Here is a 19,319-nt window from a genome sequence, read left to right as displayed (position 1 = left end):
CCTAAACTTTTGTGTTTTGCCCTGTTTTAGTCCCCGCACTTTGTTTTTAGGTTATTTTCTGCCGTTTTCTTGTACTTTAGCTTGCTTTTAGGTATTCAAAGTATATCTACGTATCGGATGAGTATGATGCATGTATGATTGATATTTCCAAAGTGTTTCAGGTCACGGTTTCGCGTATAAACACGTATTCAATGATTGATCGCGTATAACACAAGTATGAATGTAACACGTATATGTATAAAAGAGAATTTCCATTATGATCAAAGTCTTGGATTACAAGATGTGGAAAGAAAATACAAGTATAAGTTTCAAAAGTAATGTTGTTACAACTTTCCATAAATAGAAATATGAAAAATGCTAGGCGTTACAAATAAGCAACTGGTACTAGGTAGGGCTAAACCCATCATCACATGCCTTAGAGTTTATTAGGGAGTATTTCTTGATGAGACTAATGCTTGTTCAGAAAATAATTTCCAAGTCAACTGGCCTCTTAACACCAAAAGTAGCAGACGTGTTTGACTAGAGTAAAATAGATGCATCCCAATATACTGCCATTTGGTCTAGATCTGGGAAGTATAAAGTAAGTATAACATGCAATATCTAGTCTGTTTTACATCAAGTGTGTTTACTGATCTTGTCATGTTGTTTACATTAATAGCCTATTGGTCTAGAATATGAAGTGATGGTTGTTAACATAAATGAAGGGAGTTGTGCTTGTAGGAGGTGGGACCTGATAGGCATGCCATGCATGCATGCTGTAGCTTGTATTTGGAACATGTGTATGCATGGGATGGGTAATGGTGTCCCAGAAACATACGTCCACAAAGCATATTGGCTACAAACTTAGAAGCATATGTATGCTCATACCATATATGCAATTATTGGGAACAATATGTGGGAATCATTTCCATGCCCTACCACCTTGATAACTCCTAAGTATCACAAGCCTATTGGCAGACCCAGAAAGAAAAGAAAGAAATCTAAAGTAGAGATGGATCAAATTAGAGAGTTGGGTAAAGCCATTGAAAAAACTGGGACAATGCCAAGAAAGGGTGTAATTGTTACATGTTTATGGTGCAAGAAAACTGGAGATAACAGAAGGACTTGCAAAGAAAACATGGGAACGCAAGCAGGTGGTGCACAAGCAGGTGATGGACACGGAAGTCAAGTAGGTGGTGAAAATGGAAGTCAAGCAGATGCTGAACAAGCTGAGGCTTAATTTTTGGTGATGCATCGGACATTATGTATTCTGAACCATTCTTTTGTTGATGCGCTGGACTATATGTAATTAGGTTACAACTAATTATGTATTTGGCTGTTATATTGGTTTTTGGGCATGTATTTTACTGAATTTGGAATCAACTATTTGACTGTTAAAGACTTTAATGTAATGGGTCAGTTTGAAAGTAAATCAGTCTTTTGGCATGATTCTATCATTTTAATATGTCAGTTGATAGATAATATTAGATAGAAGACTTAAATGTAATGGGTCATGTTCTATATAAATGAAGGCTACAATATATGATGATTAACAACCAACTCACCAATAAAAACTTTTAAGATTTCTGGTCCGTTTCCTCTAAAGTGGTTTTTCTTTTTAGTAGATTCCGCAAGCTAGGTATCATTTTGTCACCCAAAGGTGGCTCAACCAAGCATACGAATCCACATCTTTGACCATTCCTATTGCAGTAGAAAAACCGACGTCCTAGGTTTGCTGAAGTCAATGGCATATGAATTATTGTCAAAGCTCTACAATTGCAACACACCATGCTTTGAATTTAGAGATGATGCCTGATTTGGGGATAAATTGGAAATTAGGGTTCATAACATTCAAATGGGACGAAGGAGGTTAAATAGAGGTTTCAAATACAGGAATAATATAATAATAATTGAATGGACGATTTTGCCCTTGAGTGAAAACGACCACAGTTAAGAGTCTATCAAAAGATGGGTGATTTTGGCAGTTTAAAATCTTTCAGGGGCCATTTTGGCAAAACAAAAGAAAAAAAAAAGAAAAATAAATTGTCATGTCTAAAGTGACAAAAATGCCCAAACCACAGGAGTCATTTTGCAAATTGTGTCACTAAATTCAAGGTTTGTAGGTCTTTCACCCATAGAGAAAATAGAGTTATTATACATGAAAAGATAAATTCGGAGACGCCTTTTGATTCGGACTAAATTGGTATAAACTTATTGAACCTTTATGTTTTGCAAGTCGTTTGCATGTTGATATCTACATCGTATGTAGAGGTGCACACTTCCCTTTAAAGAAGAACCAAACAGGTTTTTTCCAAATTTGCTCAAAACCGGTTTTGAGAATTATAACATGTGGAATCGAACAGGGTATACCATCACCAGTTAACTGAAAATCAGATAAAAACTTGTTTTTTTTTTTTTAATTTAGAAAGTTCAATAAGATACTAAATCTGTTAAAATAAAGATTCTTTTAACGGACCAACCCACGAGTTGAAATCATTTTTTTATCTGTTTTTGAAATTTTAAAACTAAAAGTGTGTTCCCGAGTTAAAAATCCCTCCCCATCCCTCCCCTCCCCTCCATGTCTTTCCAAATTGGAAAGACTATTATCAGGCAAAAAAAACCCCATTTTCCCTCCCCTCCCCTCCCCTCCCCCTGTTAAGTGGATCTCTGGAACACAGCATAACAATACCTAAATTCGTTAATAAAAATCGTGAACACATTTTTTTTATACTTATCATTGTCGTCGTATTCGTAAATTTTTCACCTCTAGTAGGATGCAGGAGTTACTAGCCTGACAGAGCAAAGACATTTGTGCCTTTGTGGTTGATTTTGTATTGTAAATGGGCTACTTTATAAATAACCCCACATATTTTCAATACCATGGCCCGTTTTGACTATCGCATGGGAAGTTTAAATTGGGAACGTGTAATGAGGTTTTTTATGTGTTTACAATTAATGCTAAGAAATAGGTTGGTATCATATCTTGTAGTGTTTACCATCTGATTGGTTGCGTGGGAAAACGTAATGACACCAAAAGATCGCTAAAAGACGCAAATTTAGCAATGCTTGCTAAATGGTGGTGGAGGTTCAAAACGGACCCTAATAGTTTGTGGCGTAAGGTGATTTGGAGCATACACAAGAATGAAAGATCATGGAATCCGATTCCCGGAAAGATGACGATAGCCGGGCCGTGGAAACAAATTGGTAAACTGTCGAAGGATATAGGAAAATATGGGTTAAATTTGGCTGATTGCTTTCAGGTCATCCCCGGAGTGGGTGATGCGGTTGCATTTTGGAAAGATAAGTGGGCTGGTAATGAAACTTTGCAAAATATGTTCCCTATGTTGTTTGAGCTGGAAAGAATTAAAAATGTGTCCGTTGCGGAACGGGTGAAGATCGTAAATGGCGCGATGATCTTGAACTTCTCCTGGGTAAGACAATTGATATAGACTAAAGAAGTGGAAAATGCTCAAAGTCTATCCGAAGTGGTGATTGGGGCTGCTAGGGAAAATGGATCTGATAGGTGGCTTTGGGAACTGGATGGCTCAGGCATGTTTTCGGTGAAAAGTATAAAAGCTGCCCTTCAACATGCTAGATTTTCAGATCTGGGCAATAACTTTGAGTGGAATAATTGGGTCTCTATAAAGATTAATTTCTTGGCGTGGAGGGTGTCTTTGGACCGGGTACCAACGCTAGTTGCGTTAGCCCACAGAAATGTCCATGTCGGCCAGATGGGATGTAGGTTGTGTGAGCAATATGACGAGGATTCGGATCATTTGTTTGTTAGCTGTGAGGTTGCACAGTATGTTTGGGATTTCGTATCCAATTGGTGCAGAATTTCGAGCATCTTTGCCTTCACAGTGAAGGACCTGTTGGATTGGCATAAGAATGTTCAAGGAAATGCAATGTGGAGGAAATTAGTATATGCTATTATGCAAGTGGCAATTTGGGTGATTTGGCGAAGCAGAAACGAGGTGACGTTCAACGATAAACAAATAAACCGGGAGCAAATGGTAAATGATATCAAACATTAAAGTTTTTTATGGGTCGGTAACCGGTCGCGATTAAAGGAAGTGTCATGGGAGGAGTGGTGTAATTTTGACGTCTCGAGTAAATGTTTGTAGTATGATTTTGGTTTAATTGGTGTGTGTAATTGGTTTGGGCTAACAAATGGTTGGCCCTTTGAATAAATGAATATTATTTGTTGGCCGTTCCAAAAAAAAAAAAAAGTGTTTACCATCTGATTATGTGAGCTCTTGATTGGTGTTATGATGTCTTGAATATTATATATTTTTTTTGTTCTTATTAATCTTAACTGTTTTTTAGGCTACTCATGAGTCCTGACCATTTATCCCAGCCATTCAAATTCACTAAAATCAGCAGGTAGTTACGTAGCAATCCCCACTCTCCGTGGAGAGTGATTCAAAACCTCCCTGAACCATTCGAATTTTAGTTGAATTTTAGCCGAATTTGGATATAGTTTTAATATCTTAAACATTGAAAAACCCAATTCAGTTAACCCAAAATTCGACATCCCCACAAGGGAGACCATTTGAGACTCACATAGCCGTGTGATGAGTACAAGACGCGTATAGGAATTCAAAATTATGAGACTACCAAAACTTATCCCGCCTCAGCCACCACTATCATATCTACCAATGTTGTCAATGCCTTTGCAATCCACAAGCAAATATGGTGGTTATCTCTTTTTAATATGTTTTTTTTTTTCCTAAACGATCATTTCAAGGTGACCCATATTGTTTTGGTCAGAATCTAATTTGCCCAGAACCAAATTGCTACCTTTTAAAACGAGTGGTTTTAACCAATACAAGTAACTAACTTGACATGTATCAATAAACCAACCGAAACTTACGTACCTTAGATCTCCGCTTACGTAAGTTGTGGTTTTCATACGAAAACATTGTCGTTGATACCATTTCATTTATTTATCCATTACAGCTTGCTTACTGATAAGCTCTATTGTACAAAACAAAACAAATGAAATGCAATCTGTGTTTATGGTTTTTTGAACAAATTTCTTAAAATTCTTAATTCCAATGATTAAAACTCTTAATTTGTTGCATACAATAATCCAAAACAACAACGATTATGATCTAAACTCTATGCACACAACAACACCAACTGCATCCAGCTGACTAATCAAGAGACACCAACAACCTTCAACTTCCAAAAAGCACCCTTTTAGCCCTTCAGGTTTCTCCAAGTTTCCAACATTAGCCATCCAACTACAATTAAGCACAAACAATACAAACATTTCGAATTAGTAACCCTTCAAACATTATATTTACACATTTGAAAGGGTACTTTTAACACAGTTTGCCCTTTGACAGAGGATTTCTTTGGATAACAAGCCGTAGAGATCTTTGTTGATATGTTAAGAGTAATATGATCTTTGGCCTTCCATATTTCAATATCCTCACATTATACAATTAAATATTATATATAAATCAGTTCATTTTCATTTTGGAATGTGATCATGGAATTTTCCATCATGAAAAACCATATAAAACTATATCTAACAATAAAATAGCTTTAAAAAACAAATTAATTAATATTTCTTTCTTAATTTGTATACGGTTTCTTGATTCACTATTTCTTTTTTGAATATTCTTGTTACTTTATTAGGAAAAAAGTACCAGTAGGTGTATGTTTGTATAATGTAAATGAAAACTTACTTGGAATTTCAATGCTTCCTTTAGTTGTAATACCACCTTACTTGCCGATGGCCGTTTCTCTCGCTCATCATGCAAGCATTCGCATGCAATATTTACGAAGGCGATTAACGATTTTGGCAAGATTTTATCCCTTATACCCTCAAACACCAACTCAACAACTTTTCCTTCTTTATGATATTGTTTAACCAAATCCACAAGATTCTTATGTGGGTCCTGAAGTCTTCCACACATTATCTCTAATAAAACCACACCAAGTGAATAGATATCGGATTCCCTCGATAACAAGCCCCGTTTAAGGTACAATGGGTCAACGTAGCCATATGTGCCACAAGCAGTATCGAACATAGAGTCAAATTCGTCATTTCCTGGAGTTATTATCGACAGCCCAAAGTCACCAATTTTAGCCATCCAATTACCATTTAGCAGAATGTTGGTGGATTTTAGATCCCTATGTATCACAGGAGCTTGTGTTGAACCACCGCGGTGAAGAAAATCTAACCCCATCGCAACCTCAATGCATATATTAAGCCGTTTCGTCCAGGTAAGGCTAGCATGTTTCAGATGCCTATCCAGACTTCCGTTTGAGGCATATTCATAAACTAAGATTCTCTCATTTTCATTTTTACAGTAGCCTAAAAGACTAATAACATTCTCGTGCTTATGCTCAAAAAGAATTTCGATCTCTGTAAAAAATTCATCTTCCCCTTGCCCTAAACCTGCATCATTCCGCTTTGCAACAATGTGAGAAAGTTCTTCATTAAGTGACATATCTCCTTTGTATGCCCTCCCAAACCCTCCTTTCCCAACTAAGTTTGTAAGACTGAAGTCTCCCGTAGCCCTTCTTATGTCTTCAAATGGTATATGGAGGCTGTCGGGAAATTCCTGTGTATCATAAAACAATCATTTTGATGTGTGTGTGTTTCAAAAACAATAAACCGTAAAGCTGGTTGCCAAAAACTTTAGATGAATTTTTGACAACTCACGACATGTTACCTTAAATTTAATAATAAATCAAAAAGTTTGTTTGTAGATAACACTATTAGTTAAAAATTTGTGGACACCCTTTTATTCCTTCATTATTTTGAGATGACATTCTCATACATGATATATACCCACGTTTTATTTAAACAAAACAAGGATCACACTATTACAAGAACCTCGACTTTACCTGAAAGTATAATGCTCTATAAAGTTCGTGGATGACGTCTTTTATTGATGGACGTTGGGCTTGCTGTTCTGCCAGACAACGATACCCGATTACATAAAATGTATTCAAAGAATCTTCATTCAGTCCTTCTCTTGGTGTGAAATTTTTTCCATCTCTTTCTTTCTTTAACTCAGGATCTACTAGTTCCTTTAATGTTCCTCTCTTGAAATGTTGTCTCACAATGGGTGCAAGACCCCCTTCATTTTCTTTGGTGTAAACCGAATCGTAAGCCAATCTCCCGGTTAGGATCTCAAATAGAACCACCCCAAAAGAGTAAAGATCCGTTTCTGCTGTCAACTTACCTGTCCACATATATTCCGGATCCATATACCCAGATGTGCCTGTAACTTTGGTTTCGTAGATAGTGCTCTCCTCATCACCACGTGGGTAGAATCTAGTGAGTCCAAAGTTAGCAATCTTTGCCTTAAAGTTCTCACCTAATAGAATATTGTCACTTCTGATGTCCCGGTGAATTAATTTTTTTTTGTCGTCCGTAGTACTGTGCAAGTACTCCAGCCCACGTGCAATATCAATGCATAGCTTTATGCGTTGCACCCAAGTAAGATTAGCCCCTTTTTCTTTGCGACTCAAGTAATCACCAAGGTTTCCATTAGATACATACTCGTAGACAAGGATCATATGATCATGTTCATCACAGAAGCCAAGAAGAGACACTATGTTGGGATGTATATTTCTAGTAAGTGGTTCAATTTTTGAAAGGAAACTCTGTTGTCCTTCTGTGTCCTCTCTACTGAGAATGTGTTTTATAGTTACAGTGCTACGTCTCCTAGGCAGTTCTAATGTTTTATTGCCTTTCATTGCAAATGAATCAAAATGATCAAGTTCCGCTTTGTACACAAAACTATACCTGTCTTGCCCCATATAATATTTTCGAGAAAAATTCTCTGTGGCCAGCTGTATAGCATGAAATGGAATCTTCAAATTTTCCAAATTTCTAGCCTGCAACGTTATATATATGTCAAATGAAAAGTAGAATTTGCATTAAGGATGCGATTGCAGTTCAATTCTATCCGGGAATAAGCTGTGTATTTCTTTAAATATTGAAGTTTAATTATAAGTTGTGTTCATAATTATATTTTAGAGTTTTTTAACAGACACTACAAGGGGTAAGCATCTAATGCAAGCCAAAAACTATAGGTTGTTAATCTTCTTTGTTAAAGGATTAGTTTTCTCAAAGTGAAGAAAGTTACAGGGTTGAAACGGGGAGTGCAGAAAAAAAAGGAATAATATTTGATTAAGATAGGTGTTGAGTTTTTCTTAAGCAAAGTCTATATACCGTCGCTTTATTGTTTATTTGGTTAATGTTTTTTTAGTGTTTCTTCGTTTATTTTGCATGGCCGGCCCAACAGGCTAATGGACCTAGCAATCGCTTAGGGCCTCTACTTTTTAAGGGCGTCCATATTAACAATCATTTTTATACATAATATTGGGCTTGGGTTGTTTGTTAAGGGCCTCCATATTAACAATCTTTTTTATACATAATATTGGGCTTGGGTTGTTTGATATTGGGCCAATGCACTAAAGGAAACTAGAAGAAATAGGGCATATCAGAAAAATGGACATGCAGTAGCGCGGTTAATTAATTTTAGGCTCGAAAGTGATTTTTCAAGAAAAAAAATTGTAGAATCGAGGCGTCCTCTCTTGAATCTTGATCAATGAAGCGGAAAATCCTCAATTAGATGGAGAAATCATCGGTGTGTATCTTAATCTTATTAATTGCCCCTTCTATCCAGTTCGCCAATGACTTCTATGTTCATCGCTTTGCTTCTACAATCTGAGTATTTAATCCATAAGTCCGTAGATTGGTTCAATGTTCATCAGTTACGTAAAATTTTCGATGATCACTTCATCTCTTCTGCCTTCTATAATTACTCATCGATAGTTCTTTGTTCTGTAATCTCCGGAAGGTAATTGTGTTTATCTTTGCTTATTTTTCTTGTTCTTTTGATTTTTATAATCTTATGAAGTTAGTGGTTCACTGGTTTTTCTAAGAGTTAAAAACTTAAAATTAATTGATTTTGCTTTTTGATTTTTCTGGTGCTGTATGTTGATTTTGCCTAATTTTCTCAGGTTTCCGTAATCATTTCATTTTTTTCCCTGCACCATGGGGTTTCCATGGAAACTTATTCTTTCAGTTACATTTATTTCATTATGTTAGAAGTGTGTTTGTTTAAAAGAAAGAAAACCAATATATACACACAAGCCAAATAACCTGAACTAGTTTAAAATTTCATTTCAATAGGAAAGGTAAGATTTCTGAACTTGAATATAAGATTTGAAAAGCCCATGGAACTTGTGGTCACCGAAAGAATTCAAAACAAATCTGGGGTTTTTTTTTTTTTTTTTTTTTTAATAATAACAATGAATTCGACTTCAACCACATTTTAGAGCGTCTTATCTTAGCAGGGAATCACGGATAAAGGAGGTTTAATAACAATGAGATTTCGAAAAGGCACCTAAATTATATTTCGCTTAGGGCCTCCAAAAACGTTGAAACGGCCCTGTTATTTTGTATTTTCATCTAGCTGGAAAGTTCCTAGTTATAAAAGGTTATGGTAGCTTAGGAACTTAGGGGGCAAGTTATTGTAGCATAAATACGGTTCTTAATCCTTCCGAAGTCGTAGGTGGTATAGCGCGACCCCCCGCCATAGTCCCTTATGGCGTCGGCAAACACCTCCCAAGGGGGCACCATGCATATCCCGGTTTTAGGTCTTGCTCGCGAAAATTATAACGGCTAACTTGTTTATTCTTTCCATAAAATAGTTTGAACAACGGTAACTTTAATTAAAAAATTCCTAAATCTATATATATACACACAAAAAAAACCCTCATATACAAACCATTCTACCTCCAACAATCACACATACTAACCATCCTACATCCAAAAAACTCACAAAAAATACTCATTGCAATGTCTTCGCCTCCATCGGAAGACTCGTTCATCAATCTCTACGAAATATTTTTTCCAACCGCGAAGGAGGAGGAAGCAGTTATGAGTGCGTGTGTCCTAGCAGTTCAAGCCATGCAACAAGTTAACCGTTCTCCTTTGCACCCGATATTGAGGAGGACATATGTTATGCGAGATCGTGAAGCCGCAAATGAGCGTTTAATGAAAGATTATTTTGATCCTACACCGGTTCATGGCCCCAATGTTTTTAGGCACCGATTTAGGATGAGCAAAATGTTATTTTGCGCATTAACGATGATTTGGAAGGTAAGTATGACTACTCCAAGCAAAGAATCGACGCGAGAGGATATCTAGGATTCGCTTCTATTCAAAAGGTAACATTCGCGTTACGTGTACTCGCCTACGGAAACACGTATGACATCAACGGCGAGTACTTGAAGACGGCGGAGACGCGACACCTTAGACTATCTGCTACGGTATATTTTTACTTACTCCCATAAAGTTTTAAAACGATAAAGACGATTATAATTTTTTTATTTTTAGGTATTTGCCAATCATATGGAAAACGTTATTTGAGAAAGACCTTCAACAAATATACATATGAGGTGCATTTAGGAAAACATGGAATACCCGACATGATTGGTAGCTTGGACTGTCATCAATGGCGTTGGTATAATTAACCAACCGCATGGCGAGGTCAACGTACACGCGGTGACCAGAAAGGGCCAACGTTGGCTTTACAAGCGGTTGCCTCTTACGACCTTTGGGTTTCGTCGGCCTTCTTTGGTCTCGTTGGGTGTATGAACGACATTAATACTTTCGAGTTTTCACCATTGCTAGAGGGTTATATTTCAGGTACGATACCGAAAGCAAGGTTTCATGCAAATGTGAATGACTACAAGCATGGATACCATTTGGGCGATGGTATGTACCCGAAGTATTCAAATATAGTGAAAACGTTTTCTGAAACGCTCGATATGAAAAGACAATATTTTAAGAAACTACAAGACTCTTCGCGAAATGACATCGAGGGGTGTTTTGGGGTCCTTCAACAACGCTGGAATTTTATTAGAATTCCTTGTCGTATGTGGGATAAAGAAAGAACTAGAATGGTGATGTATGCTTGTATCAGAATGCATAATATGATTTTAAAAGAATGCATAATATGATTTTAAAAGACGAAGGAAAAATAATATGCCAAAACTATTTTAAGATGTTGTTGAAGGAACGCAAGCGACAATGGAGGAGAATATCTTAAACCGACCAACTATTGCGTTCCAGGGAGTTACATAACACATTAAAGGCGAATTTAAACGAGCATCCTTGGGTGATTCGCACCATTAGACACCAAGGCGACGACTAAGATGACTCCGAAGAAGAAGAAGAAGAAGTAGACGAAGACTTCTGTTGAGACATATATGTGGATTCGGCTCGATTTGGTTCGGCTCAAGACTAACATCATGATATTCCTCCGTCGTGTGCCCTAGAGACCGACACACACGAAGCATGAATAGCCGCGAACCGTTATCCCCATGACATCACCATGATGATGGCATGATGATGCCATGTGATAACTTGTAAAATGAATGCATGAATTATCGTTTAATAACTTGCCATGCATTTCAAAGGTTATCTAATACATATTGGGCTATTTACTTTGTTTTGTTGGGCCTATTATCAACAAAGACTCATATGGACGAAGACTGACTGTTCGTTGGGATCACATATGACGAGGAGAAGTCTCCATGTTGGACGAACCCTCTATGCATGGCGAACCCTTAAGGTTCCTCACGAAGGGTCTCATCAACGAACCCTCAAAGAGTTCGTCCTTCTCCCTGCGACGAAGGCTCCTTTCCTTTGTGGATGAAGAGTCAAAGCCATGAAGAGTGACTCTTCGTGGGCTCCCTTACAGTTCGTGGCCCAATCTAACTCTTCCTGGAGGTGCTGGTTTGCTTGGACTATATGTAGCAGCCTGCTGAACAAGTAAAAGTAGACACACACCACAGAACACAGAATAGAGAAGGAGAGAACAAACAGTGAGTTTAAGTGCAGTTTCTATATTATCATCTTCTTGTAAACATTGTATATTGTGTTCTCGGCTGGTTTGCATACTCGGTTGGATTTCGCACAACCGGGTGTGTTCGTATCACAAGGATAAGGTTCCTCGATCCTCCACAAGTGGACCTACAACTTCGAAGTTGGAGGCTTTGAAAACGAAGGATTACGAAGACTTATGTAATATGGTAAAAGGCTTGTTGCCTCTGCTCATTGTATTGACTAATATATAATAAGATTACAATGCTACAAATATGGTAAATGCATAACTGGATGGAGAGATATTTTCCTCCGCAGTCGAAGCGAGAGGTGGCCGAATACTGAGACTGGAGCGGACGTAGTCGAAGAGTACCCAAGGTAGACCCTTTGTGAAGATGTCAGCTATCTGGTATCTTGATGGCACATGCAGAATACGAACCTGACCACGTTGAACTTGTTCGGACAAAGTGAATGTCGAGTTCAATATGTTTGGTTCGTTGATGTTGAACGGGATTGCCCGATAGGTAGATGGCGCCTGCGAGTGTCGCACGAGATAGCGGTTGTTGTAGTTCACAGTATACAAGTGTCGCACGGGATAGCGGTTGTTGTAGTTCTAAGAGTAGTTTTCAAAGCCAACAAATCTCGGCTACTACATTCGTAACGCCGCCATATTCAGCCTCAACACTAGAGCGAGAGATTGTAGCTTGACATTTTGATGACCATAAATCAGGTTATCCCCGAGGTACACACAAAAACCACTAGTAGAACGAATCGTGTCTAGGCAGCCCGCCCAATCCGCATCAGTGGACGTCATTAACGACGGGTCGACAGAGTAACCAATGGTTAGACTCTAAGAGATAGTTCCCTGTATATACCGGATAATTATTTTGAGGGCATGCCAATGTGCCGTCGTTGGTGCATGTATATTTGTTAAACCGCGTAACATATATCCGGGCGGTTGAACGTGAGGTACTGCAGTGCGCCCGCGAGGCTTCGATAAAGTGTCAGATTGTCAAAGGGCTCCCTGGATGCGCTAAGTTTCGTATGTGTATCAACAGGCGTTGTGACCGGATTGCACGATTTCATTCCAGCGCGGTCTATGATGTCCGATGCATACGAATGTTGCGATAGGAACATAGTGTTGCTGTGTTTCTGAACCGAGATACCAAGAAAAAAACTTAGGGGACCGAGATCTTTCATTGCGAATTCACTAGCAAGATGGGCCATGAGTTAGTGACGGAGTTGGTCAGATGATGTAACTAGCAAGATGTCATCGACATATAGAAGAAGAAATGCCGTGTCTCGACCATAGTGAAACGTAAACAAGGAAGAGTCACATTTACTTTGACGAATCCCAAAGTTAAAACATAGTCAGTGAACCTTTGATACCACGCCCACGACGCTTGCTTTAGACCGTAGAGATACTTTTTGAGACGACAAACATGATCCGAAAAATTCTTGTTCCGAAATCCCATTAGTTGATACATGTATACCATTTCGTGATGATGACCGTGTAAGAAGGCGTTGGTAACATCAAGCTGATGAACCGACCAAGACTTTGAAAGTCCTATTGATAGTACTGTGTGAATAGTGGCCGACTTCACTACCGGATTAAAGATGTCTCCACAATCGACACCTACCTGTTGCAAATGAACATCACACACCAAACGTGCCTTATAACGCTCCAAAGTGCCATCGGATTTGAACTTGTGTTTAAATAACCACATACTGCATATAATGTTCATCTGTGGGTGTCGCGATACGAGCTCCCAAGTGTTATTTTTAATAAGGGCATTATATTTGTTGGTCATGGCTCCGTGCCATTCTGGTATAGACAAAGCAATGGTTGGGTTTTGGGTATTGGTATTATGGTGGTGGAAGTGTTAAGATTAAGAGGATGCTTGTGTTTGATAATTCAGTCCATTGCGCGTGTACGCATGGTTCGAGTAGGTTGAGTGGCAGTAATGACCGGAGGTGGTGGAGGTGTTGTAGTTGGTAAGGATGGGTTGTGTGTCGGTTGTTGAGTGGAGTGGGTTGGTGTATAAGGGATTGTAGAGGAGTTGGGCCGAGGAGAAGTGATGGGGTTGGTTGGGCTGCTGTAAGATAGCAGATGGGTTCGAACAAGGCTGGGTTGTATAGGTGTGTGGGTTGTGGGAGATGGCAGATGAGTAAGGGATGGGCCTGGTTTTAGTGGGGTGTGGGTTGGCGAGTTTTGTTGGGCCGAGGGTGGTGTGGAGGGGTGTTGTTGGGCCGAGGTAGGCTGTGAGGATGGGGTTTTGTAGTTCGGTTGTGGAGTTGGGGTTGGAGTGTGGACCAAAGGCCAAAGATGGGAGGGGAATGCATCTGTTAGGAAGTCATAGGATGGTGAAGGGTGAATGCTATAATTTAACGGAAATGTTGTTTCATCGAAGGCAACGTGTCGGGAGCTTATTATTTGTCAGGTGCTAAGGTCGAAGCATTTGTAACCATGGTGTGTTGGTGGGTATCCTAAGAAGACGTACGGATGAGACTGGTGATCTAACTTATGGATGGTGGTAGAAGGTATGAAGGGGTAACAAAGGCACCCGAATACACGTAGGTGGTCGTAGGAAGGGGTTCAGTTGTAAAAGTGTTCTGTTGGGGTCTTGTTGGTTTTGTTTGGTAGTATGTTTAGAAGATAGGTTATGGTTTCTAAGGCATGGTGCCAAAATGTGTTAGGTAAAAGTGCTTGAGCAAGTATGGTCCGAAGCATATTATTAATAGTTCGGATTTTACGTTTGGCCTTGCCGTTTTGGCTAGAAGTGTGAGGGCAAGAAAGACGAAACAACATTCCATTTTCAGTAAAAAAGGTTTGAAATGCAGAATTTATATATTCTTTACTGTTGTCACATCGAAATGTTTTGATACGTGTTTCAAATTGCGTTTCAATTTGTTTAGGTAGATAACAAAAAATTGAGTAGACTTGTGACTTTTGGAAATGTGTAAGTCCAAAGAAAGTCGGTTAGGTCATCCAAAAATAAGATGTAGTATCGATGACTGGCCGTGCTTAGGATTGGTGATGTCCACAAGTCACTATGTACGATGTCAAAAGGTTTAGACGTATGAGTATGAGAAGCATTAAACGGTAAACGTACACTTTTACCTAACACACATGAATGACAAACATGTTTCTTCAAAGTTTCAACATTAATAGAATGAGATTGTTGTAATGAGTTCAAAGTAGGGCGCCCTGGATGACCAAGGCGTTAGTGCCATAGTTGAGACGAAATTGCAGCGAATGTGGATGGTGTGGTGGTGTCTGATCCGAGAACCAGTGGATAGAGATCACCGTTGCTGTTGCACCTGAGGATAGGAGTCCGGGTCTTGTAGTTCTTCACAAGAAAGCCAAACGGGTCAAATTCAACAGAAATGGAATTGTCGGTGGTAAACCGACGGACCGAAATTAAATTTTTGAGTAGTTTGGGTGCAAAAAGGACATTTTTTTGGATAAGTGGGGGGAAAGGTGGTTGAAACATCACCGACAATAATATTTTGATTTATACAATTATTAAAAGAAGGTTGCCTGAGGATAGGAGTCCGGGTCTTGTAGTCCTTCACAAGAAAACCAAACGGGTCGAATTCAACAGAAATGGAATTGTCGGTGGTAAACCGACAGACCGAAATTAAATTTTTGAGTAGTTTGGGTGCAAAAAGGACATTTTTTAGGATAAGTGGGGGAAAGGTGGTTGAAACATCACTGACAATAATATTTTGATTTATACAATTATTAAAAGAAGGTTTTAGGATACCTTGCCCATGTGAGATGTTGCTAGTGGCGCCGGTGTCCATATAGAAAGTCGGATCCGGCTGAGATATTGACATGTTATATAGAGCCTGCTCGATTTCCGTTGTCATATAGGATGTGTTGTATGCCTGATTGGGCCTGGGCCTAAGGAGACCGTTGCCACAAGTAGGGTAGTGTTGTTGGGCCTAGCAGATGTTGTCAGGTAAGGATATGGTCGCGAAGGCCAGGAATGCCACGGCTACTGAGGTGTTGGGCCAACCCAGTTTTGTTGTGTAGTTGGGCCATTCCACTGTGGGTGGGAGTTGCGTGGGTTGGCCAAGGGGACCAAGATTGTCCTGTATTGTTATTGTTTTGTCGTCCACCATGGCCCCACTAACCGCGCCCCCTACCTCTACTACGCCTGCCTCCACGACCATGGTGTCGGTCATTATCTTATCTGTTACGTAAGTCGTTGGATGTAGGGTTGGTTGGAGCGTTTGTATGTAGTGCGGTACCTTCTGTTCGAGCAGCTTGTAGGGCAGTCTCAGCTTTGCGGCTTTCTACTAGGACCAGTTTCGATCGTGTCGTGTAAAAGGTTGGTAATGGTTCTTGTTGCTGAAGAATCGTAGTGATGCCTTCGTACTGTTCGTTAAGGCCGAAGATAAGCTCGAGGACCAGACTATCATTATTCACGGGTGCACTGATCTTTGAGTTCTTAGCAGTAAGCGGAGACTGAGGGAAAGGCGTCAAGACGGGTATTGGAAAATTTATGACCGAGATAGATTGCAGGAAAGCTTTTATTGTCTTGAAAGATGTTTCAAGAATCGCCTATGCATCATGTGCAGTCGTGTTCGGCTTTAGGATGGTAGGGAGAAGATCATTCGAGATCGTGCGGTAAATCCATTGTAAAACAACGGCGTCTAGGCGCTCCCACGAGTCTTCTTTGGTTGGTTTTGGTGCAGTATTTTTGTCGACTGTTTTGGAAGCAGATGTTGCGGGAAGAGGTTTGGGAGATAGGTGATCGATCACCATGTATGCTCGGCACTGATTCTTGAATAGCTCGCTCCAAGACGAGTATTGGCCATACTCCATTTCTAGGGTTATTGGGATTAGGCTTTTAATGTTGTTAACAGTTGTGGCGGGATGGAGTTTGGATTCCATAAGAACATGATGTAGGAGAAGCGGGAGATATCGAAGATGTGAGTGAGGATGAAGAGGGGAGATGGATATCAGCGGCTAGGGTTACGCCTAGTGTTCTGTACCATGAAGACTTATGAAATATAGTAAAAGGCTCGCTGCCTCTGCTCATTGTATTGATCACTATATAATAAGATTACAATGCTACAAATATGGTTAATGTACAATTGGAAAGGTAAAACATTTAAAAACTATAAAACATTTAAAAACTTTAGGAGAGAGAGAGGTCTTGGGTTTAAATCTCACAGCCGACGTGAATAAAAGAAATTTTTCGTTCAAAAAAATTAAACTAAAAACAAGTACATTTTCTCTATACTTTCAATGAAATAATAATTTTTATACCTTTATCATTATTGTTCTCTTTCATTATTTTAAAAATATATTAAAAAATTATACAGGGTGAACAATATCCTCTTAAATATAGAGATAAAAACAATAACATTTTTTTTTCTACTAACAATCACTTACGATCATTTTTTATAATTTAAAACACCTTTGTCAAACAATTTAAAAGAAGGGATGTGATTGTGAATACTCTAAAAAAATCATCATTTTTGCTTTTACTCCATGAAATTTGAAGGGAGAGAAAACGTTTTAGAAACGCATATTTGGTAAGTATTTTTAGAACAAAACTGTCACGTAAACAACACTACTTGAAAAGAAAATCTCAAAAGAGAAAAATGATTAAAAAGGGAAAAAAAAATCCTTACAGGGATGTTATAGGCGAGTTGAAGATTCAATGCTTGCTCAAGTGCAAAGATAACCTGATCTATATTTGGGCGTTGTGAGTGTTGCTCTTTCAAGCAGCTATATGCGGTTTCTGAGAATACTTTTAATGCTTGTGAGTCCATTTGGTTCTGAAGACCCGAATCGATGATATCACTGAGTGTTCCATTTTCATAATGTGATCGGGCCAATTTAACTAAGAACACCCCTTTGTTGTCTGGGATATATGCTTTCTTGCCACTGAGGACTTCAAATAAAACCACGCCAAACGAGTACACGTCCGACTTGTGGGTTACCCTTTCAGACTTGACATAAGTTGGGTCAACATACCCAGTCGAGCCACATGGTAGATCAGAGAGAAGATCATCCCTTCGAGCTGCGGGTTGCATCGTGGATAGCTCAAAACCAGATATTTTTCCTTCCCACTTGACATCTAATAAAATCTTATAGCTTTTAATATCACGGTGTATGACGCTAAAATCGCGTCCCTCATCATAGTGGATGTAACTGAGTGCACGTGCAATACCAAGACATATCTTCAATCTTTGTGTCCACGTGAGTGTAACCGGGTCACTTAGGTATCGGGCAAGACTTAGCCTAGCCTCAAACTTGTTTACGATAATCTTCTCATCATTTTCATCACAAAACCCAACAATAGAGACCAGATTTTGATGCTTAAGACTATGCAGCATCTTGATCTCTGTCTGAAACTCTTCTGATCCGTGCCCACTGATCGAGGTATCTAACCTCCGTGCAATAATATCGATCAAATTTCCGGAGCTTAAGAGAAGTTGCCCCTTGTACTCGTTTCCAAATCCATCTCGTCTGACTATGTTTTTATCAGCAAAATTGCTGGTAGCGGTTTGTATGTCTTTGAGGGGAATTTTTCGGTGATCAAACTGTTGGTTAAAAGAAGACATGATTTGTGTTTATAAAGTGTGTGTGTGTGTGAAAGAGAAAGAGAGAGAGGGCTACAAATGAATGAATGTGAAGGAAGGTTTGCTGCTTGCCTGTGTTATGTGTGCATATATAGGTGTTAGATTTGCGCAACCTCCCTCTCTTAATTTTCCTTTTGTGAATTGGTATTTAACTATGGTAAATATATTTTCTCTGTGATCTGGTCGATCATGTCCTTCATTGATAAGTTTGATTCGTTGTTATATGATTCCATAATGTGACAAAACGTTATTATATGAAAATAGGTACTTCTTACTTCTTAGTGCAAATTCGTAAAACCAAACCATTTTCTTTTAAAAACCGGTTTCAAGCCGAACTGGCTTGGGATCTTCGGGTTTTGATTTTCGTTGACTTGATCTGAACTGTTGATAGAAACCCTTTGAGCGGGTTAGACTCCAAGATAGACCCTTAAGCGGGTTAGACTCCAAGAATTAGAGATAGAAACAAGACTTTGCTAATTTTTCTTCCTACTTCATTAAACTCAAAATGAGTGTTAAATACAAGATGCAAATTGAAACATGTAAACATGGAGATATGCTAAACATGGAAACGTGGAGTGTGGTTTAACATGCAAACTAACTAATGTAAACGTGGGTAACAGGAAAGAGTAAACATATGCATGCTATATAACTAAATGAATATGCATCCTAATTAACTTAATGGACGTGGGTATGTGATGATGGGTCGGATTGCCCGGTCCCGAGATGGAGTTGGGATCAACGGACCGTATCAACTGTCTTATACACCTCTACTAGAAATGTTGATGAGGCTATTGTTCACTTCCATTTACTTTTTAATCTTTCAAAACTTTCGATTTTAATTAATACATGAGGCTCGTGAAGTCAGGTAGCA

At 38.9% G+C, this 19,319-nt stretch overlaps 1 protein-coding gene across 1 annotated transcript; it reads right to left on the bottom strand.

Annotated features, from left to right (window-relative positions):
• Window positions 1-5,001: 5,001 nt before the first annotated feature.
• On the bottom strand, window positions 5,002-18,538 carry LOC110891078 (non-receptor tyrosine-protein kinase TYK2). Its single transcript, XM_035980098.1, has 4 exons — window positions 17,495-18,538; window positions 6,844-7,842; window positions 5,676-6,557; window positions 5,002-5,225 (listed from the first exon to the last, which is right to left on the bottom strand). Exons 1-4 carry the CDS (start codon window positions 18,428-18,430, stop codon window positions 5,214-5,216), a joined length of 2,829 nt encoding a protein of 942 aa, XP_035835991.1. The 5' UTR covers window positions 18,431-18,538; the 3' UTR covers window positions 5,002-5,213.
• Window positions 18,539-19,319: the final 781 nt, after the last annotated feature.

This window comes from Helianthus annuus, chromosome 11, assembly GCF_002127325.2.
Source record: "Helianthus annuus cultivar XRQ/B chromosome 11, HanXRQr2.0-SUNRISE, whole genome shotgun sequence".
NCBI classification, from domain to species: Eukaryota; Viridiplantae; Streptophyta; class Magnoliopsida; order Asterales; family Asteraceae; genus Helianthus; species Helianthus annuus.
The sequence above is the reverse complement of the archived record's forward strand: the minus strand, read 5'-3'. Positions and strand labels throughout refer to the sequence as shown.

Bases quoted from the DNA above. Each gene is read 5' to 3' on its own strand.
- LOC110891078 (XM_035980098.1), bottom strand. From the start codon at position 18,430: ATGTCTTCTTTTAACCAACAGTTTGATCACCGAAAAATTCCCCTCAAA. The intron at 7,843-17,494 runs GTAAGGATTTTT...ATAACGTTGCAG, and splicing joins AACTCGCCTATAACATCCCT to GCTAGAAATTTGGAAAATTT. The intron at 6,558-6,843 runs GTAAAGTCGAGG...TATGATACACAG, and splicing joins ATAGAGCATTATACTTTCAG to GAATTTCCCGACAGCCTCCA.